The sequence below is a fragment of the Emydura macquarii genome, unplaced genomic scaffold, assembly GCF_026122565.2.
Source record: "Emydura macquarii macquarii isolate MOO-44397 ecotype Brisbane River unplaced genomic scaffold, CSIRO-AGI_Emac_v2 contig_968, whole genome shotgun sequence".
In the NCBI taxonomy this organism is placed as follows: domain Eukaryota; kingdom Metazoa; phylum Chordata; order Testudines; family Chelidae; genus Emydura; species Emydura macquarii.
In genome coordinates this window covers 8,090,411-8,113,153 of record NW_027131105.1, presented here as the reverse complement: position 1 = coordinate 8,113,153, position 22,743 = coordinate 8,090,411, and the positions used below count along the sequence as shown (strand labels likewise).

General features: G+C 48.1%; 1 protein-coding gene across 2 annotated transcripts in view; it reads right to left on the bottom strand.

Moving 5' to 3' along the window:
• Nucleotides 1-22,743, bottom strand: part of PACS1 (phosphofurin acidic cluster sorting protein 1) — a 97,662-nt gene that overhangs the window by 31,200 nt on the left and 43,719 nt on the right. For both annotated transcript variants that reach the window (XM_067544102.1, XM_067544103.1), the window contains exons 2-5: nucleotides 16,362-16,449; nucleotides 4,506-4,595; nucleotides 1,387-1,512; nucleotides 952-1,096 (exon numbers count right to left, since the gene is read on the bottom strand). In XM_067544102.1, coding sequence (XP_067400203.1) covers nucleotides 952-1,096; nucleotides 1,387-1,512; nucleotides 4,506-4,595; nucleotides 16,362-16,449 — 449 coding nt within the window. The remainder of the gene's footprint in view (nucleotides 1-951; nucleotides 1,097-1,386; nucleotides 1,513-4,505; nucleotides 4,596-16,361; nucleotides 16,450-22,743) is intronic.

Genomic DNA, 22,743 nt, shown 5'->3' with positions numbered 1-22,743 from the left:
ACTGTCCAAACAAGATCTGATGCAAATGGACGTGGTGGAACTAGGCCCTGAGCAGCGTTTTGCCTTCACTCTTGCAGATTAAACACATTAAAACCAGAGACCAAATCACCCTACAGGCAACCAAGGGTGCTGATACCCAGCTGGCTGCTGCTCTCACCTGGGCTGCATCACAGAAGCACTAGTAAGAAATATAGCTATGCTGGGATAGAAGGAAGCTGAAAAGGCTCCATGTGTTTTCTAAGGCATTACCTCCAACCATGCATACAAGAGACTAGCAAAGCTGTAGAATACAGAACAGAACCAGCAGGCATGCGGCTTTTACAGCTGGTAGGTTTCAGGGACCAAGAAAAAGCTGTTCTGCTTCTGTTTAGTCAAGCCAAGTCTCTGAAGAAAAGTGATTTTGCACAACGTGGAAATGCAGCTCCCTCTGTAGAGGAACATGGGAGCTGTGTCACAGCACACAGCCCCACATTGAATTCTTTGCCCCAGTGAAAAGGCAGGGGTGAGGAGGGAATTTAGGGAGGTGGCACATAATCACCCAGATGGATTTTGGTCAGGCCACTGGTTCCAACACCCTGACTCGAGCAAACAGCGAGTGTCTCAGGAATTTCAATGACCACTGTGGTCAGGACCTTGTTTCTTCTTCATCTGAAGGAGGCACCACCTGCAGCGCAGCGTCCCCTCCCAGTGAGTCACCCACCCCCCTCCCTGCAGCACAGCGCCTCCACAGCCGGGGCGGAGGGGGGCAGATGCTCAGTGGAGAGGGTCTGCTTCTGACGAAAACCCCTGGACCCTCCAGCTGAGCTCCATCTTGGAAATAGCAGCAGCTCGTTGTGCCAAGTGAGCATTATTGAGCTGTGCACACGCCTAGTGATGCTGGCTACAGGACAGCCAATGAGCCTCCCCCCTCTGGATGCCCCACGCCCCCATCCAAATTAGCACCCTCCTTACCCGACAGTTTCGACTTGAGCCCTTCGTGGTCGATTGGCTGGCTGGACAGAGAGTAGATTTTAATCTCGGCAACAGGCACAGAGACATCCTTCACATTACTGTGGAGTCCAAGCACCAGAGCTCCTTCGCTGGGGTGCTGCATGACCTGAGCAGAGAAGAGAGAGTGCGGCATATACTCTCAACGTGCCCCATAGGAGGCTGCTGAGAATACACGGACAGTCAACAGCACGGAGACATTGGCCCCACGAGGGCTGAGCAGGGAGTTTTAAACTGATGACCCAAGCTGACACAGCATTGAGACAATTTGCCAAGGCGCCTCCGGTTATCATCCCTTAGCCCAGCTTAGGTACACAGCACTCTGCATCTGTCTGAGATGAAGAGGAGAAAGGTTGTATGTAATCGTTTCTTCCCCTCGGCTGTTCGACTTCTCCTTACCTCAGCCATGTTGATGAGCCCTACAGCCAGAGTCTTGTATCCCAGGATGGTCCGGTTTTTGTATCTCTTCCTTCTCTGCAGCATGATCTGCAGCTTGTTGGCATCTCGCTTCAGGAAGTGGGGGTACTGCAGGAGCAAGTGACAGTCATGAGAGCAGCAATGACATGGGGCTGCGAGAGAGCCTGGTACGTTTGGGGTTCCACGTGGTCTGGTGAGAAGGTGTGGGGCACAGAGATCCATCTAGGGACTCCTGGCCAGGCCACTGGTCCACATGGGTACTCAGGGAGGCTGCTAAAAACCCTATGTCCAGCCATGCTGGGGAGTGACTCTCCCAAAGTGCATCTCATACTGATGGCTAGTGTTTACACACAGATGAAGACAGATCTAGAGGACCCTTGGTCCCCCAGGCTAGCAGGGAGAAAGGGCGGTGCCCTGATTACAGTGGATGTGCAAGTGTAGTCGATTTCCTCCAATGGAAGCCGTGGACCGTGCAGTCCTGGGGAGGCTCTGAGGATCAGGAGAGGGCTTGTCGTTGGCCAAGCTACAATAACGATGATCAAATCTCACGTTTGCAGGGGGTAAGAGGAGAGCTGTAGTACTCAGGAAAGCATTCCCCCATCCCGTCCCTCCTCCGTGGATGGCACTGGGCAACAAAGCCGAGCGCATCTTCCTCCGAGGCACCAAATATCAGCCCCCACCTTAGACGCTGTGCTTGGTCTGATCAGTAAAGGCAGGCGGCCAGGCTGAGCTGGCATGACAAAGCCATGGAAGTAGGATCTAAGATCCCGTCCATCTTGCCTCAAAACACGCCTGTTTGATGATAAGCTCCCTGTGGGATACAGCTTGCATGGCAAGGGGCAGTCAAGGCTCAACAAAGCCATTTAAGGCCCACACATTTACAATTCTCAGCAGGCTCCGGAGCTCCCAGCTGCCCATCTTGGGAAGCAGAGATTTATGCAGCACAATAGACAGTCAGGCATGGAGGGCGAAAATGGGTCTTTAGAGCTGCCAGTGATCTTATCCTTTAGCCAAGGACAAACTGAGGGAGTAGCATTGCTGGGACTAGAACTAAGGACTCAGTCCCCTGCTCTACCCATTAGCCCACACTACCCTTCAAAATCCAAGAACAGAACCCAGGAGCCCTGACTGACAGTTCCCTGCCCTCCCACCTCCCCACTGATTGTACTTCCTTCCTGAAAGGAAACTAGTTAATTTGAAGAAGTGCCTGGAAGCCAGCTGTCGAAAGAGGAAGTCTTCTGGCTGGCCATTCTGAGCATACCGCAGCTTCCAAAAGCCATTACTAGAAATATACAAGAGGCTTCGAGGGACGGGGTGAGGGATCAGAGAGGTCATGAACACCTTGAAATAATCCAGGACGACAAATGTGCTATGCTCAACATCTGAGAACAAAACACAATCCCAGGACACACGGCTCAGGGCAATACTTTACGTTCACTGGGAAATGAGGTGTGGCAAAAGTTTCATTGCCATTTAGATCCTGTATTACAGAACATAAGAACGGCCACACTGGGTCAGACCAAAGGTCCATCTAGCCCAGTATCCTGTCTTCCTACAGTGGCCAATGTCAGTGGCTTCAGAGGGAATGAATAGAACAGGTAATCACCACATGATCCATCCCATTGGCCATTCCCAGCCTCTGGCAAACAGCAATCCCTGCCTATCCTGGCTAATATCGAGGGATCTATCCTCCATGAACGCATCTAGTTCTTTTTTGATCCCCGTTATAGTCTTATTTTAAAAAAGTAAAGGGAGGACATAGTATCTCTCACAAGAAATAACAAGACTCTTTCTATGTCACTCTCTTGGCTGAATGTAGGGAAGAAAGGGACATTCAGAACTGCTCCAAGGACCAGTCCAAGGCCAGAATGGCCTGCAAACTCTTCCATTTGCTAAAAGAGATGGAAATTACCAAAGGATGTCATTGCAACAGTTTAATCAATCAATTCTTATTACTGCCTACTGTGCATTTTCCTGCAGGATTAAAAGTCATTTGGAAATCTCCTTATGCTGTGTCGTCAGCAACACTTGGGTGTATTTAAAGAGGGCAAAATATTGGGGGGTGTGGGGGAAGCTAGTCTGCTTTGTCCATTTCACTCAGCTTAGGAAGTTATAGTAGGCTGGTCCGTTTCACTCTGTAATCAGTGACACTGACTCCTATGCTCTAGGGATGCTGGTAGGTTCCCCAAATGAAAGGGGAAGGGTCACATCTAAAAAAGATACAAAGTGTATCAGAAAAAACACAAGAGTCCCATGGTACCAGGCTGACATGTAGGGCCTGAATTCGCACACTGTCACATCTCTGCTGCCAAGATTTTATGAAGGTGGAGGGAGTTGTCAAAGGGGCTCAAGTAGCAGTGGGAAACACGGCACGCTGCATGAAGAGCGCAGCTATAAGCCACTGATTTTGGCATTGCTGCCTCACTCGATCTAGGTACTTGTATGGTCCCATCACTGGAATATCTGAACCCTTCCATCATTCATTTGATTTAGCTGAGGTTAGTCCTGCTTTGAGTAGGGGGTTGGACTAGATGACCTCCTGAGGTCCCTTCCAACCCTAATCTTCTATGATTCTATGAATAATGGCAGGGTTGCCTGCAATACCATGGGAATGGACTCAATGACCCAGACAGTCCAGTCCAGTGGTCCTAAGAATATTCCTATTTTACACATGGGGAAACTGAGGTACAGAGATGGTAAAGGACCTGCCCAAGGTCACCCCGGAAATATAACATGGGTCGTTCAACTGTTAGACTGAGTTTAAGGCAGAGGGCAGGCATGGGGAATTTAAAATAGAAGGTGATGGAATTGTCATTGCTTGGAGCTTTCAAGGAAACCTGGTGTTATTAAGTGTAACTATGCCAGTACAGTTTGCCACTTCCAAAGGCTTTGTAGCCTTGTGGGCATTAAGGACCCTGGAGGGCTCCTCTAGCTGAGAGTAGAGGCTATGTTTGATCTGCTGAGGGACTTCAAAGTTTCTCTCTAAAAAGCAACTCAAGTACATTGGAAGAAACCTAAGCTTAAAGAGGTGCTAAATGGGGAGTTCCCCCTGTCAAGGAAAAGGCCTGTAGTTCAGAGCCCACATGGCTGCACTCACTCACCTGTAGCGAGAAGGTAAGCTGAAGCTCCGTTTCTATAAGTCCACTGACCGGCAGGACAATCTCATTGGATCTCAGGATCCTCTTGGAGCCCTATAACCAACACAGATCAGACAGAGTCACATGCCACTCACGTTCGGGATCAGGACAGGCAGAAGGCAGCACCCAAAGGAACACCAGCAAGGCAAGCTTGCCCAGCATTGCCCCCCATTAACCTGCGCCAACCCCACCCTGGAGGGCCCAGCTATAGGAAGAGAAGGTATCGCAGCCGCCTGCTCACTCTGATCCCTGACACAGCTGCCTGGCTGATCTCAGAAGGGAGCACCAACAACACACCTTTACGTGACCTGTCAGAAGTAGGCTTTCCAAAGTTGCTGTTTCCCTTTCAGCACCACTTTAAATCCCCCCATTACTGACCTGTGGTTCAGACGGCTCCCAGAGACAGACCCAGACGGACACACACCCAGACCTAAGGAGTGCTCGTACTGTGGAAATAACACTGGCCCTTTCCAAGATCTCTTGGGCACTTATCCAGCTCCCATCCCCACAGCATCTGGGCACCTCACAATTTACTGGGAGCTAGGGAAGGATGATCTCTGCTGTACAAATAGGGAACTGAGGCACAAAGGCCCAAGGTCACGCACACAGGCTGGCAGAGCAGGGAATTGAGCCCAGGCGTTCCAGTTCCACGCTAGCACCAACCCCGGGAGCAGCCCTCCTTCTCCAGTCTCAGAGCTGCTAAGACATGAAGGCTCTGGTGATTCTCCCTTTCACAGCAGAGGGGAAGCAACTTGCCTGAAGCCACACACTGCAGTGGCAGAGCCAGGAATAATACCCAGCATCCCTTGCTCCAACCACTCCTCCCAGAGCACACAGATCCACTTGGAGGCAGAGCCTGGCCTTCAAAGCCCCTGGCATATTGTTGCTACGCACACAGGAATCCTGACTCCAGCTGTTCCCTGCTCTTACCACTAGACAGTGGAAGACATTGGCTGCATGTGGCATGTCTCCCTCTGGCAGCTGATCCACATAGCAACCTAGACTCTTATCCCTAGCAGAGAAAGATGTAATGAGAGCCGGCACAGAAAGCGCAGGTGAATCATCATTGGAACCAACTGCCAAAGGAAGGGGTGGATTCCCCATCTCTCCGTGTCTTCAAATCCAACCTGGTTGCCTTTCATGAAGACGCTTTAGTCAAACCCAAGTGACTGGGCTGAGTGCAGGGGAATGGGGTGACATTCTCTGGCCTGTGCCATATAGGATGTCAGATTAGATGACCTAATGGTCACTTCTGGCCATAACATCTACAAATCTCCCATCAGACTATATGGTTACTTCTTTGACTTGAGCATTAGAGGCCTTGCTTTTGTTGCCGAGGGTTACAGCATCTGTCCCCACTGATGACCTGTGCTGGGAGTCATAACATTGCTGCCGAACATAAGCAACAATAGGAGCATGCAGACTCATCGGACCCATCTCGCCCAGAACCCACCCAGACCGGCCAGCACCAGATGCTGCAAAGAAAGATGTAAGAACTCTGCAGCAGGCAGGCCGTGCCGGCAAAGTCTGAGACGGTGTTTGGGAGAGAAGCAGAGGGGCCTGTAGATGAAGCACTCCAAATGCTGTTTAGATGTTCAAGGCTTCTTTCATCAAAGAGAGCCCTGCGTGGAGACCCACCATGAACCTCACATCTCACCAGGTACCTGCATGCTTGGCAGCCTTGTGGCACCTCAGCTGACACCCTTAGACTTAGGGGAAGGTGCACCGAGTTGCAAGCCAGGAGACCATGAGCCTGAGGCTTACCTCTTTCTTGGACTGCTGTTAACATTTCTGCAGGCCACCTACAATGCTATCTGGGAACAGAATCCAGGTCTCTAATACAACAGACCCAATTACTGTCCCCCAGAGCCACACAGCTTTTCAGATTGAATATGCCAGGTGCGCTCTTGGCAATGCCATTGGGAACCACTGGTCTAGCCACCAGATGGCACGCTACTCCCAGAGCCGGGAACCCTGATCCCCACAGCTTCCTCCCAGGGGGCAGGTAGGACGAGAACTTTGCATTAAATTCACACAATTGTTTTCAAGCAGAAATTTACGCTTATCTGATAATTAGCTCATTAAATAGTTTACACATGTATCCCCCCATTGGAATGACACCAGACTTGGCAAAGATGAGAGTGCTTGAGCTCAGAGTTTCTCTGGCAGTTCTTCCCTGGCTCTCCAATGGAGCAGTGTCGTGGGTGAAGTGCCACTTGGCCCCTTCCACTTGCAATCAAATGCAGGCTACTTGCTTCCTTCCCTGACCGTCTGCGTTGCTGTGATCCACACTGTTAAATGGCTGCTGCATGCTGCAGAGATAGCTGATCTCAGCAGGGACAGAGCAAGCTACAGATAGTCCATAAAGCACTTTGAAAATCTTCTAGATGAAAACCTAATAAACCCAAGTTATTAAAAATGAGAAACATGATAGGGAAAGAGTAGGAAGCAGACAGAAATAAAAGGAAATACTCTATTGGTAACAGCTCTCCGTACATGGGACACAAAATATTGGCTTAAACCCCCCTAAGGTTTGGTAAGCACTTATGGAGAGATATGGAGGCTGGGGGGATCATTTGTACAGTCTATGGAAAGTCCCAACGGGAAAGGTTAAAAACTCCAGCAGTCACTCAGCAATAAAAGCGCATCATCTCAGCTGTAACTAATTCACACTGGGGATACATTTTTAATTAAATGCGTAGGGCTCTCTGGCAGGAGCGAGGATGGAGCAGGTCATGCCCCCAACTCCTGTGATTAGATAGATTCGCTCTCTGCCTGGCATATTTGTTTTCACAAGATAGATTCGCTCTCTGCCTGGCATATTTGTTACACAAGAAACATAGGGACTTCACTAAATGGACTGAAGGGTTGCCTGGTCCAACGGGAGCTGCTGGAAATGCCCCGACGCAATGCTGGTTTGCACTTTACTGCAATGCTCTTTGGCGGGTCACTGATATCACTAGTTCTCTCTCCGAATCACCGAAGGCTGCCGGAGAAAAATTAGTTCCTCTTTCATAATCATACTAGTTACACCAAGGACAGGGTAGGCCCGTTACTCAATGAGGTAGGAAAAAACTAACAGAAAATGCGGAAATGGCAGAGGTGCTAAATGACGTCTTTGTTTCAGTTTTCACCAAGAAGGTTGGTGGCAATTGGACATCTAACACAATGAATACCAGTGAAAATAAGGCAGGATCAGAAGCTAAAATAGGGAAAGAACAAGTTAAAAATTACTTAGACAAGTTAGATGTCTTCAAGTCACCAGGGCCTGATGAAATGCATCCCAGAATACCCAAGGAGCTGGCTGAGGAGATATCTGAGCCATTAGTGATTATCTCTGAAAAGTCATGGAAGACAGGAGAGATTCCAGAAGACTGGAAAAGGGCAAATATAGTGCCCATCTACAAAAAGGGAAATAAGGACAACCGGGGGAATTAGAGACCAGCCAGCTTAACTTCTGTACCTGGAAAGATAATGGAGCAAATAATTAAGCAATCAAATTGCAAACATCTAGAAGATAATAGGGTGATAAGTAACAGTCAGCATGGATTTGACAAGAACAAATCATGTCAAACCAACCTGATAGCTTTCTTTGACAGGGTATCAAACCTGGCAGATAGAGGGGAGGCAGTAGATGTGGTATATCTTGACTTTAGGAAGGCTTTTGATACTGTCTCGCATAACCCTCTCTTAAAAAAACTAGGGAAATACAGCCTAGACGGAGCTACTATAAGGTGGGTGCAAAACTGGTTGGAAAACCATTCCCAGAGAGTAGTTATCAATGGTTCACAGTGAAGCTGGAAGGGCATAATGAATGGTGTTCCGCAGGGAGCAATTCTGGGTCAGGTTCTGTTCAATATTTTCATCAACGATTTAGATAAATGGCATAGAGAGTACACTTATTAAGTCTGCGGACGATACCAAGCTGTGAGGGGTTGCACGTGCTTTGGAGGATAGGATTATAATTCAGAATGATCTGGACAAATTGGAGAATTGGTCTGAGTAAATAGGATGAAATTCAATAAGGACAAATGCAAAGTACTTCACTTAGGAAGGAACAATCAGTTGCACACGTACAAAATGGGAAATGACTGCATAGAAAGGAGTGCTGAGGAAAGGGATGTGGGAGTCCTAGTGGACCACGAGCTAAATATGAGTCAACAGCGTAATGCTGTTGCAAAAAAAGCAAACATGATTCTGGGATGCATTAGCAGGAGTGTTGTAAGTAAGACACGAGTAGTAATTCTTCTGCTTTACTCCATGCTGATTAAGCCTCAACTGGAGTATTGTGTCCAGTTCTGGGCGCCACATTTCAAGAAAGATGTGGACAAATTGGAGAAAGTCCAGAGAAGAGCAACAAAAATGAGTAAAGGTCTAGAAAACGTGACCTATGAGGCAAGACTGAAAGAACTGGGTTTGTTTAGCCTGGAGAAGAGAAGACAGAGGGGACATAACAGTTTTCAAGTATATAAAAGGTTGTTACAAGGAGGAGGGAGAAAAATTGTTCTTCTTAACCTCTGAGGACAGGACAAGAAGCAATGGGCTTAAACTGCAGGAAGGGAGGTTTAGGTTGGACATTAGGAAAAACTTCCTAACTGTCAGGGTGGTTAATCACTGGAATAAATTGCCTAAGGAGGTTGTGGAATCTCCATTATTGGAGATTTTTAAGAGCAGGTTAGACAAACACCTGTCAGGGATGTTACTTAGTCCTGCCATGAGTGCAGGGGACCGGACTATATGACCTCTCGAGGTCCCTTCCAGCCCTATGATTCTATGAATAACCCTATCTGTCCCCAGCAACACAGCATGGCTTCCACTTTGATAATGATTAGTAATCATGTTTATTACAGTAGTGCCTAAGGGCCAGCCAAGAAGGGCGCCCCACTGTGCTAGGTGCTGTACAGAATAGCAGATGGTCCCTGCTTTGAAGAGCTGACAGACACCGGGTGGGAGAAGTGGCATAACACTCAAGCAGGGTGAGCTGTTTGATGGCAGCAAACAGCATGTTAGTGCCACAATTTTCTTTCTTTCTTTTGGGGGGTGGGTTTAGTTAGCAGAGGATCAGCTAACTGGAAAGAAAAATGAAGGGAAAAATTACACGGCAGGGGAAACCAGGGCAGAAGAGGCAAATGTGGAGTGAAGTAGAGGTGAAGATACTGTGAAGGAGGGAGACAATTGAAGCAAATCTCGAAGGCTTTGCCCCATCTCATGGGATGTTTCTTAGGAGAGAGATTCCACAGCGTAGCAGATCTGACCATTAGGAAGCTTATTGCTCTTAGGAAGATGTCACAGAACTGAGATCAGCAATCCTGGCTCTCCCGCAGACCTTGTCCTTCCATCTCTGTGCCTCAGTGGGAGGCGGGGGATGATATTCCTGGGGTGGGTTGTGAGGATGAGAGTTCATGTTTGCAAGGAATTTGGAAGATAAAACAGAAAAAAAAAACATCTGTGTTTACCTGAAAATTCCCTTGAACTGAGCAACAAGGTCAACAGATCCATTACAATGGGTACTTCCACCTGCTTGCAGCTTGGGGGCAGAGCCAGGCCTGACAGTCACTGGTAGCAGTGTCACTCCCTGAAATCCCACTTTCCCAGCCAGGGTCATTCACAGCTAGTTTCCTAAATTACAGGCTGCGGTAAATATACTTTGCACCATTTCTCCTACTACAGAGCATGGAAAATTTCAATGACAACAAATCCAAATCTTTGGCTGTCAATTTCCATCTCTAACCTGGAGGAGTCATTTGTCTCTGGGTGGGCTGGATCTGTGGATCCTATTACTTGAAGAAAGGAACTTTTCAGATAAGCAAGGATACATTTTCTTATTCTTCTTCATGCTACGGCTCTGATCGACTTTCCAGGCACCAGATCTGCTACAATAGGATTTTCATAGCAGTGTGCCTCCAGAAGGGGAAGCAGGATCATTCTTTAAATACAGACATCCAAAACAAGTTAGGTTACATCTCCTCCATCTTCCTCTGAGCACTAAGGCGTGGAGGAGACTTCTGCCAGAAGAAAGGAAATGCACTGGCTAAAATGTAGACCTTGGTGAACTTACATATTGATGGCCATGTGGCTGTCTAGCCAGTCTCAATACAGAAGACATCACTACTCTGTCAACTGACCATCTGTGCTCCTAGGGACTGGATCTGATGCTTAACCAAAGGAGGACTATTTCTTGAATTTAGTTAGGGAATGAAATCACTTGTCTACATTAAAAGTACAATACAGGGTCTCCTTAAGCGAAAGCTCCCAACGTCAAAAAACTTCCTGCTCTAATGACCAGCAAATATAATGACACTCCCTCAGGTGTCCAATATGGATGGTGCTGTAAGGAGCAGAATGAGGTTTCAAGGTCATGCCCTACAACCTTGTAGGTTGGAATAACGTTGATGCCCGAAGGAAGAATTTAATATTGGGATTTGCACAAAACTCCCTTTTTTTTGAAGATGCTGAAAACATTACACTACAGAGACTTGACCTTTTTGCTTGGACACTCTTATACACTCACAATAAAGCCCTTGTGGAGGTAACTCAAGGTTACATTTCACCAGTTTAGCATGGCAGTTAATCATAGTCTTTGCACTCAACCAGTAGAATAAATTCTGTTTGCTGACTTCTCCGTCAGGGTCCATGGGAGCAATGATCACTTCACCCAAGCATTCATTTAAACTTGCCTGGTCACAGATGGAGGATTGGTCTTGCAATAGCAGACCTCCTTCATGAGCTAAAGACAAGCGAAAATTCAACACTAGGTTAATCAGGCCTGACAGCGACTACCTCTTCAGCCAGAAAGACATAAAACAGTATCACCGTGCCTGTCTCCTTACTAACTTTTGTACTGCCCAGAGGAGCAGTGGCAGAGATGGGAAGACAAAGCAGGGACCTTGTCCTGTTTTGCAAGATGTCATTCACCACCTTCTATTCCAGGTCCTGATACAGAAAGACTTCAGGACACTTTATTTACACTTTCCAGATGCCAGGCAGTCAATCACCAGCCCACCAAATTAGAGATATTTCTGGGTGTAGAAGTTACTCTGCTAATCCAACTTCGCCATGTGTGTCTTGGTGTTCATCTCCCTCTTGGTGGGCAATGTACACAGAAATAGCAAACCTTGCTCTGCCTGGGACAGAAGAATTTCTCTCTGAGGAAGGTCCGATCGGGTTTTCATACACAGTAGGAATAACGCAATCAGACATGTTGACTGTCGCGACCAGAACATGGAACCCATGGAAGTTACCCAAGGAAACAGCAGTGCTCTGAGACCTCAATGAATCACTCTGTTCCAGCTGGTGGATTCGGTACTCTCATTCTGGTAACCATTCCTTGAACTAAATGAGGAAGATCCCTTAAAAGAAAAAAAATCTGATTCTCTGCATTCGTCAGTTGTGGGAGGGGAGAATATACAGCTGGAACTAGATCTCTGCCAATGGATGCAACCGAATAAGATGTGGAGGGGATGCCCAGAATTACTACCTAGGTATCACAGGAAGCCAGGATCACTGAAGCATGCCTGTGTATGAGATCAGAATTCTCCAAAGGCTCCAGTAAGTATTGGATATTTTTCTCTGACACACCACTAGTTTTCCTTTATGGTCGTCGTCATCTTCTGTTAACATTCTTCTGAGAGGAGACCTCATACCTGCTATATTGATCCTAAGCCCTAGCTTACGATCGACTTTCTGGGCACCATGTCTGTGTTTGTCCTGAATCCAAGATTCACCAGGAACCATACCACTCATGTTTTCTGATTGAGCTCTGTACAGAGAGAAAGCTGAAGCAAAGTTGTACAGGAAAAGATTAAGTGAATGTCTTTCTTCCCTAAAGCCAATATTATTGCTACCATGATCCTGGAGAGGAACAATGGGAGTATACGTCAGATCAAAGGGAAAAAGTTGCCATCCATCTGCAAAACCTGAGAATTGTCTGAAGATGGGAATGCTCTGAAAACAAGCCTCCTTCAGGAATTTATTTAGATATTTCATACAGGGCCCTGCTCTGCTTATTTGGGGTTTCCCTCAGCAAAGCTTAACAGCAGGGAGGGGTCAGGGTTGCCACTGGGGAGGCAGATAAAACTGGAGGGGACCATCAGGGTGCTGCAGCCAATGACTCTCACACTGGATCTGCCCCAAACTGCAAGTAGGCTGGCGATATCCACTGGAATGGCTCTGTGGACCGTAGCATGTCGAAGAATGCACCATACGTGCTTTTTAAAGGCCACCCTGAACAATTCCTCTTCCCTACTGGCATTCACAACCCCTGCCAGGAGCGTCACGTGTCTCCCATTTCCTCTATTCAGCTCTTCACCAAAATCAAAGGGTTCTGCCCACTGAGGCCTAGAACACGCCCTGGAATTTTGGAATCTAGTGGATGCGGCACTCTGAAGTTATCGCACTGCAGGCCAACAGAGAAGTGCACAAACCTCACTGTGCTTGGCCAATAAAGCGGCAGATACAGTTTTTAGTTCGTCTGTAGTTCTACAGGCTTTGTACCCAAAGATCTCAGAGCGCTTTGCAAAGGGGGGGAAGTTAGGACCACCTAGACAAGTGGAGAAGGCAAGTCACAAAAAGGTGAGATAAACGATTTGCTGAAGGCCTCAAAGGGCAGGATCTGAAGTGGGACTAGAACCCAGATCCTCCAATTCTTATAGCTGTAGGCTACCTTCAATGTGTGAACCCAGCACGAGTCAGAACAAGCCTGGCAACAGCCTAAAACAGCAGCACAGCTACAGGAGGTGAGAATTTGCTCCACTTCCTCAGACTGGAATGTTAACTCTAGGTCTAATGACTGCAAGGTAAACATCAACATTGTTAGGAGCGACTTTGCAGATTTTGAGAGCTGGACAACATACTGTGAACAGATTCTTGTTTTGATGGCTCAAGTGTGCCGAATGTAGCCTGTGGATGGGAATTCTGAGCGCGTCCCTCTCTCCCTGCAATTAACCACCCAAGCGTTCTAGCTAAAGGGCTGGCCCTTTCTGCAGACATCGTGACACTACCTGAATTAAAAACCCCAAGCTCCTAAAAGGGGAGGGTTAATTTCTTCACACCCTTTCAAACACAGAAAGCAGCTGCACTTGTTAATCAAAAGTGATTCAGCTCTCAACCTCCTCTTCAAGTGCTGCAGGGAATCCACACAGGGCACCACCGCCAGAGATCTGTACGATGCTGGCTCTCCCAGACAATGCGGGAGACACACAGCGGTTGGGAATGTGTGTCAAGCATGCCAATGATCTCTCGCAAAGCTGACAACCTGAGCGGTAGGCAAAAGCAACAGCTTTTAGCAAGGCTCAATACAGGAGGGGGGGGGGGAAGAAGAGCTTCCAGGCATCACCTGACCTAGAGCTGCAGATATCGAAATTGGCAGGGAAAGATGCAAGACGACAGCTTGGGTTATACATTTTAGTGACGGTGCGGGGCTTATGTAACGTTAGCAGATCAGTAAGCAGTGGACGCAGCTGACGTTCATTCCTCGTGTGCCCAATGCAAGAGGGTTACCAGAAAGACCATAGCAAGTTACATCTGTAACAGCATCAACCTAACATAAGCAGGGACAACACTGACCTCCTGGCCTTCCCCAACACCACCTCTGTCCCCAGGGCCAGTAAACACGGAGTCCAGACCTCCCTCTTGCCCAAAGGCTGGGTGCACAGAGTAAGTCTTGCGGCTGCTTCCTCCAGATGAGTGGTTCTCAACCTGCAGCCCATGGTCTGCTTGCGGCCCAATCACCACACAACTGCAGCCCATGTGACATCCGCAGGGCCATACAGGTAGTGGATGAAGCCCACATAACACAGAGAGCTGCATATGTGGCCCACAATGGTAAACAGGTTGAGAACCATTGTTCCAGATCATGTCTTGGCTCCAGATTCTCTACAGATAATGGTACCGCCCAGGTCCTTATCTTCTGGCTTGGCTACAGAAGCCTCCTCCCTTCTGGGCTCCCTGACACGCCCGCTGCCTCACTCCACACCGGGCAAAATAGACTCCGATTATAAGGTCAAAAAGGACCATTATGATCATCAAGTCTGACCTCCTGCACAACGCAGGCCACAGAACCTCACCCATCCACTCCTGTAATAGACCCCTAATCTGAAGCTCAGCTACTGAAGTCCTCAAATAATGATTTAAAAAGACTTCAAGATACAGAGAATCCACCATCAAGTGACTCGTGCCCCATACCACAGAGGAATGCCAATCTGCCCTGGGGAAAATTCCTTCCTGACCAAAATATGGTGATCCATTAAACCCTGAGCATGTGGGCAAGAGCCACCAGTCAGACACCCAGAAAGAATTCTCTGTAGTAACTCAGAACCCACCCCATCTAATATCACTTCACAGGCCATTGGCCATATTTACCACTAGTAATCTGATATCAGTCAATTGCCAAATTAGGCTGTCCCATCATACCATCCCTTTCATAAACTTATCAAGCTCAGTCTTGAAGCCAGCTAGGTTTCTTGCCCCCACTGCTCCCCTTGGAAGGCTGTTCCAGAACTTCACTCCCCTGATGGTTAGAAACCTTCATCTAATTTCCAGTCTAAACTTCCTGATGGCCAATTTATATCCATTTGTTCTTGTGTCCACATTGGTGCTGAACTTAAATAACTCCTCTCCCTCCCTGGTATTTATCCCTCTGATGTAATCTTAGAGAGCAATCATATCTCCCCACAGCCTTCTTTTGGTTAGACTAAACAAGCCAAGCTCTTTGAGTCTCCTCTCATAAGGCAGATTTTCCATTCTGCGGATCATCTTAGTAACCCTTCTCTGCATCTGTTCCAGTTTGAATTCATCTTTCTTAAACATGGGGGACCAGAACTGCACACAGTATTCCAGATGAGGTCTGGACAATGCCTTGTATAACGGTACTAACACCTCCCTATCTCTACTGGAAATACCTCGCCTGATGCATCCAAGGACCGCATTAGCTTTTTTCACAGCCACATCACATTGGCAGCTCATAGTCATCCTGTGATCAACCAATACACCCAGGTCCTTCTCTTCCTCTGTCACTTCCAACTTTTGCATCCTCAGCTTATAGCAAAAAGTTCTTGTTATTAGTCCCTAAGTGCATGACCTTGCACTATCCACTATTCAATTTCATCCTATTTCTATTACCCCAGTTTATAAGGTCATCCAGATCTTGTTGTACGATATCCCGATCCTTCTCTGTATTGGCAATGCCTCCCAACTTTGTCAGCCGCAAACTTTATTAGCACACTGCAGCTGCAAAGATCATGACCCCTTCTCCACTGCTACCTATGACTCTGCAGAATGCGGCCCACCACCCACTTAGTCCCTCTTCTCACCACACTCCTCGCCCACCTGTCCCCTCCCACTCGACTGCCTGTCTGACTGGCCACTCTTCCCCCACACCAGGTCTGCATGGGGCTCCTCGCCCAGGCCATTCCTCTACCCCTCAGTCAAGTCCCTCCGTAAGACCTGCCTTTTTCATGACACCTAAGAGAAAACTGCTCTTTAAACATTCCTGTTTGATTTACATCCTTGGCCTGCTGGGCTGTTCCTCACTGCATGAATAACTTCAACTTCCTCCCGCCCCCGCCATCATCCTCATCATGGCAGCAGCCCTATCTAGCTCTTACATAGTGCTCTTCATCGGTCAATCTCAGCATGCTTCACGTAGGTGGGCATAGTTGGCCTCATTTTTATAAGGAAACTGAGACACCAGGTGGGGAAAAAGTCAGTGGGAGATCTGGGAATCCAGGAAGGCAACAGCATTGACTATTTAGCTTGGAACCCCCTCCACCCTGCTCCCATGTGCAAAACACACCAACTTCATCCCACTGACTTGACACTGACCTGCAGTTTCACAGCGATCACCACTGAGTTTAGGTCCTTGTCCATCTCCTTCAACATGATTAGCTTCTTCAGGGTCAAGCTGAACAACCTGTCAGGAGGAGAGAAAGTGTCAGAAACAGGACTTGGAATAGCTGAGAGATGCAGAAAGAGATGCAGCATTCCTGAAGCCAAACAGGAAATCAGAGGTTGTAACAGATGCAATACCCTCATGACTTCCTATTGCATCAGAGCCAGGAGACAGCTCTTCAGAGCTTTGTGCTTCTCTGGGCTGCAGGGCAGGTTGGAGCAGACACTCCCCAAGGCTGTCTACATGCTCTTGTGCATTTCTAAGTGCAAATATTTTCCTAGTTATGTGCCTTGCCCGTCCAGCCTCCTGCAATACAGACAGCACTCAGGAGAGGGGAAAGGGAGAGGAAGCACATGTGGAAGTCAAGCAATACTGTAGCTCACCTGCCCTGAACTTATCTTTAAAGACAACTCAAATCTGTTCCACTCAGTCTCAGCCTCTGGCAGTTCTGGGCTTGATGCAGAAGTTACGGGGTGAGGTGCTATGGATTGTGATAGATAGGAGGTCAGAGTAAAAATGGGCAGTCCCTTCTGGCCATAACATCTATGAACCACACTGAATGCCCGGAAGGCACACAGACCAACCTGTAAAGCCTCAATTATCCAGAGGTTTCTGGGGGCCATGTAAATCTTTGGGCAATGAGGGTTTTGGCTAATGAGATCTCACTGGCTTGCGGTGTCCGTGTCCTGTTGCGAGCAGGCTAGCATTTCCATCAGGGGGTGGTGAAGTGCAGGCCATAGTGAGAGAGACTTTGTACTTTATCAACAGCCCGATCTGTCCTAGAGAAGTCAGGAAATCTCCTTTTGCCAAGCAATCAGCTCCACACCTCTCCCACCCCCTCCCCATTATAGTGGGTCTGGAGCTTTGGAGGCAGAACCTGACCTCCCAGTCACTGCCACAAACAGGTGCAGCCCAGGCCTCAAGGACCTTCCTGCTCTGTGGAAGTTACTCGCTTGGTTGACGGACAGACTTCAGAATCTACTTCCAGAAAAACTCAAGACAGATTGGACAGCTACATCCCGCAGAGCTCAACAGAAATGGGCACATTTCTCCACTGAACCAAAAGCGGCACCAGATCCCAGTTTGAAATGACATTCTGGTCTGTGACCTCACTACTCAGGGAAAGGAAATCTTCAGATAGCTCCGATACACTCTCCTCTTTTCCTTCATATTAAAATCCTAAGATCCATTCCTGGCAGTATGGACCCAGGGAGGGAAACTGCCTATGTACGGAGTCTGAGTGGGGTTTTCAACAGCGTTGAAGTGACTTAAGATCACAAGTCCCATTTCAAAAGCACATCACTTGGATGCTTTGAAAATTCCACCCACTAACTCCATTCTCTGTAGTGGAGGGAACAGAGATTGGAGCAAAGGGGGAAAATGCCTAGTAGATCTCCCCTGGGAGGCATGCGATTGTCCTCCAGTGGGGCCACCACCGTCCGCAGGCAATGAGCTCTGACATTAGCAATATAAACTTTCCACTAGGTAGACCCCAGTAAGGGATATTAGCCATTTTAAAATGGCAGGCTAGGAGGCGCTCTTTCCCTTTAACTCTTGATGGAGAAGGCTTTCAATCTGCAGGACAGCCTCGGATCAATCTTGAGGGCCGGCTCTGCCCAAAGGGCTACTTTAGGTACACGGACTATAGAGCCCAGTGCTCCAGAAGAGCACTGGCGCAGACAGAGCAATGAAGACTCCGAATACAGTGGAGAGGAGAAAAGCTGATACCTCCTTCGGGGGCTCAAATGCATGTTCCATGAGAGCAGTAGGGATCACACTGCGGTGCCAGGGGGCTGAGACTGACTGTCCTGAAAAGAACCAATACTCTGACACTGCGTGAGATATTGCCTTCTGTGCTAAGGATAGTGAATAACTGCAGGTATCTTTCTGCCCAGGACAGGTACAGTTGCACCTCCCTCTGGAGGCAGGAAAGCCCCCTTCCCAAGTCTCCAATTAGCACATGGTAAATGAAACTTTTCACTCCACAATGCCTGTTGCTCATGGAGGGAAAGCTGGGCTTTGGGCTCCAGACACCTCTACCCTGCCTTCTCTTCAAGAACCAAGCCCTTTGGAGCTGGCCATGGTCAGGGATTACTCTCCAGCTTGCACATGAAAAAGCCATCTGGGAGTCCATCGCTCTGCAGCCATGAGAGGTGACTGCAGAAAGGTCCCTCCTGCCGGGGAGCGTTGGAAGTGCTGATCCAAACTAGTGCAGTTAGTTTGACGGACACCAGCTCTGTTTGCTCCCAGGAGAGAACTGCCCGAGTGGCTCGCGGACTCTTCTGATACAGAACACGGCAGTAACTAGGCCCCCTGGGGAGTGTCTGCCATGGCTAGCTCTCTTGACGGTTGCCCCACTGTGGCAGCCCAAAAAGTTGATAAGGATGCCCTCCTGCCCACAGTTTCTTTCACAACAATCTTTCTGTGAATACTCTGGGAGCCGTGGCCAGAACCAAAGGCAAACCCTGCGCTGGAAATGCTGTCACCCCAAAGTAAAGCGCAGGTGCCTGCTGCAGCATCAATAAATGGGGATATGGAGGAAGCGTCCGTCTCACCTCTAGGCAATGAGGAAATCCCCTGGGTCGACTGGTGCCTGAGTGGATTTGGGGATCTTGTGTTAAGGAACTTGACAAGGAGCTAGGAAGTCTGGGTTCTAGTCCCAGCTCTACTTCTGGGCAAGCTTGAGCAAATCATTCCCCTCCATGCCTTAGTTTCCCCATCTGTAAAATGGGAGTAACAAGAACTCCCTACCCCACATAGGCAAGATGCTCAAATACTATATGATGGCAGGATGAATCCCTATCACTCAAGACCCAAGCCAGGGGCTCAACCACTAGACCATGGTAGCTTAAATCCCATGGTTTTGTAGCTGTACATCCTTAGAGTTTTGTCAGAATCAAGTTCTCTTTTGCAGCTGTTAGTGACTTCTTTGCTGACTCCTCTCACCCACATCTGATGAAGTAAGGAAGTGTTTGAGCCCCAGGACACCCCTAAGGCAGCACTCTTCTTCATTCAGAGATAAAGGGGAAATACGGGGATGGAAGGAGGAAACACTTGTTTTCCAGAGTTCCTCACACCACCAGCCCTTCATTCTCCATGCTCTGTCACTGCAATAAAAGCCTACCTGAAGCACTGCTTTTAGACAGGAAACCAGCAGAGCTCTTTCAAAGCTGAGTTCAAACAGAAGTGAAACCCAGCACGAGGCCTCCAGGCTTTTCCTTTCTCCAACTGTCCTACCCGCCCCTCACCGGAGGATCTGAGCACCTTGTCTTCTTCAATGCAATAGATGTTAACCTGCATCCATACTGCAAAAAGGTAACCATAACCTCTTTGCTTAACTCTCTGACCCAATTCTCAGCTGCATGAAGCCTCTTAAAATAAAGTTTTATCCAGAACAACCTTTGACCTGACAGTGGAGGTCAATACCACACTAACTTTTTGCCAGGACTAGTTTAAAAGGTTAGCTCTGTGCTATTTATGGACAAGCAAAGGACAGACCAGATGAACATGCAACACGTCACCATGTTCTATTAAGAAAGGTGGGGGTCACCACAGCTGGGGATTTAGAGGAGATTTGCACAAGGCCCCTAATGTCTAGGTCACACAGGGAATCTGTAGCAGAGCCAGGAATTGAGCCCAGATTTCCCAGGAGCAGACAGGAAACTTCACCAACCACCAAGCCCATCCCAATCTTTAACAGATAGAAATACAGACGCAGAAGAGGAATAAAAGGCAGATGAAACCAGAATTGGCTAATTGCAAAGGGAAGCCTCTTGTGATGCAGCATGTGTACCAGGCACATGGTAAGTCATCCATGTCTCATTGTTCATCTCCATGGATGAATGCACCTGTACCCATAGCAAATGCCAGAGCTCAGGAAGAAGACACGTGAGTGCAGGATGTTCAGGGAGGCATAGCTGTATTGTGAAGGTGAGAGAAACTGGATAAGGACCTGCTGCCAGCTTACGGCAAACGCACATCAGGTGCTGACTGAGGAAACAGATTATTGCTTCCACTTCCAAAACAACTTTGTCTTTCAAGCAGCGTGACCTTTTTAGAGCCAAAGGAGCTAAGTGGAGCACAATGTGGGAACATCTATTGTTATCTGCACAGTTGCTGTGACAGATAAGAGGCCAGCACTAGGGAATTCCAAACTGGCAGCTTCTTTGCATAATGTGGAACCTCACAAATGCTCAGTACAATTACAAATATTCTACACTTACACAGGAATTGCTGGAGTATGTATTTCTACGTGCTCGGGAAAAAGTTAAAAAACAAAAGACAATTCCCACATAAAAAACTTTGTTAAAAGGGAGCTAAGATTGAACAGATGCACACCAACCTTTACCCAATCCTGTTCTTGAGCTCCTAGCATATGGAGAATTAAAAGAAGACGTCTTAGTCAGAATAATGATCAGCACTGCCAACAGAAGGATCAGGCAGGATTTGAAGGGTAGGGAAAGAGTGCATTGTTCTTGTTTTCAGAAGCAAAGGCTAAAATCTTCAGACGTGGATGTCTAGGTAGCCAGCTCAGAAGTGGCCTGATTTTCAGAGTTGCCCAGCTGCCACTGAAGTTAAGTCCCCTATTAGCCCCATATTACAGTGTGAAATGAGCTGCACCTGGGATCTCTCTCAGTCTCTCCATGGGCAAGTCTTTCAAGTACCTCTACCTGCCCTCCACCCAGAATGGAATCCTGCAAGTCCCCTCACATTAGACAGGATCACCAGGCTACAACACCCCCTGTTTACCAGCCATATTACCTCAGCTGGCCCAACCAGGTTTGGGTCTTATTATAGAATTCTCTACAGGCGTTTGTGACCAGTAAGAATCTGCAGTGACTCAGGATAGCTTCATCAAAACCAAAAATGATTTATTGATTCATAGAAACTTAAGATGAGAGAAACAGGGTTAAAGCAATAAGCATCTATACTCATCTTCTCTCACCTAACCCATATCCTTTCCTTGCCCTTTTAGGTGGGCTTGACTTGTCCCAGCCACCCCATCTTTGTCAGAGGTTCAGCCTGCATCTCTCTGCAGATCCTCTCTCTCTCTCTCCCTCTCTCTCTCAGAGACAGTCCTTGAGGTCACAGTCAGACTGTCATTCATAGGAGTGTAGGACACGAAACAGAAAAGGCTTTCATGGGGGACCAAGTCCAATCTCCTGCTACCACAGTCGACCCTGTCATAGAACCCCATTCATAAACTTCAGCCTGGTCTACACTAGAGACTTTTGTCGACAAAACAATCTTGGTGTACACACTGCGATGACCCTTTTGTCAACAAAACTACCCTGTTTTGTCAACAAAATAAAACCGCCTCGACAAGAGGTGTAGAACTTTTTGTGACAAACGTTTAGCAACAAATCATCAGTATAGACCCTGCTGGGATGTTTTTGTCACAGTAATCAGCCTCTGGAAATGTCCCACAATGCCAATCCTGACCACTCTGGACATCCGTTTGTACTCCGCTGCTCTGCAGCCACCTGCCCCTCCCCCTTTGCAGTCACGGTAAGTTTGAAATTTTGATTCCACTTCCTGCTTGGTCGGGGTGGAGAGCTTGCATCTCATCTTCCCAGCTGACCCTGCGAGCTCTATGCCGCAAACGCTCTCCTGCTTAGAGCACACTGGAGCTGCTGGACCTGATCAGCATTTGGGGGGAGTCTGCCGTGCAATCCCAGCTCCGCTCCAGTCCAAGGAACTTTGATACCTACAGCCAGATTTCTTGTGCCATGGCGGAGAAGGGCTATGAGCGGACACCGAGCTAAAATCAAAGAGCTGCGGCAGAGCTACCACAAGGCCAGGGAGGCAAACCATCGCTCTGGTGCGGAGCCAATAAGCTGCTGCTTCTACAGAGAGTTGGAATCCATCCTCAGCAGCGATCCCACATCCACCCCCAAGATGCCGTAGACACCTCCGCAACCCCGGGGCCACCGGATACTGGACTGAACCCCGACAAAGAGGTCATCGACGAGGAAGTGGAGCTGGAGGATGATCCGGAGCCCGGGACCAGTCCGGTTGCTGAGGTTGGGAGTCAGGAACTGCTCTTGACCCCAGAAGGCTACAGCCAGTCCCAGCCCTTCAGCTTGGGAAGCAGGAGAGGGGAGCTCTGGTAAGTGTTTGGAAGCTGGTGCTGCTTGTGTACTGGAGGCATAAGGTCCTTAGCTTGGCTAAAACATACAAGTGCTTGAAGGGATAGAAATGCACAGCAGTAGCTGTGTTTCCATGTGCTTTCCAATTCCCTTGCGCATCTAGGCAGTACGGCTGAGAAGCACATTAATGCATGCTGAGATTTTGCGGGTATCCTCCAATGGGACC